The sequence below is a fragment of the Calidris pugnax genome, unplaced genomic scaffold, assembly GCF_001431845.1.
Source record: "Calidris pugnax isolate Ruff unplaced genomic scaffold, ASM143184v1 scaffold102, whole genome shotgun sequence".
In the NCBI taxonomy this organism is placed as follows: domain Eukaryota; kingdom Metazoa; phylum Chordata; class Aves; order Charadriiformes; family Scolopacidae; genus Calidris; species Calidris pugnax.
In genome coordinates, this window is record NW_015090846.1 from 4,992,892 (window position 1) to 4,993,137 (window position 246).

Here is a 246-nt window from a genome sequence, read left to right on the forward strand (position 1 = left end):
GGTCACAGGTAGTCACTGGGCTGGAGGTCCCCAACTCTTCACACTCCCCTTGTCCCTCTCTCACCAGTTGACCGCTCTTTGCAAAACCTGTCCCTGGCTCAGTCCCTCTCCCTGAACCTGAAGAACCACTACAGCTTGGACGTCCACCTGCCGTCCACCTCCACCCCCGCCAGTATCCTGGGCAGCCCCGTGGCCCCCGGCTCCCTGACCGCCCTGGGCGCTGGGGACTCCTACCTCAACCTGGTC

At 63.8% G+C, this 246-nt stretch overlaps 1 protein-coding gene across 1 annotated transcript in view; it reads left to right on the forward strand.

Moving 5' to 3' along the window:
- LOC106888459 (carboxyl-terminal PDZ ligand of neuronal nitric oxide synthase protein-like) overlaps positions 1-246 on the forward strand; it is a 36,635-nt gene that overhangs the window by 31,552 nt on the left and 4,837 nt on the right. The window contains exon 10 of the mRNA XM_014942702.1: positions 68-243. Coding sequence (XP_014798188.1) covers positions 68-243 — 176 coding nt within the window. The remainder of the gene's footprint in view (positions 1-67; positions 244-246) is intronic.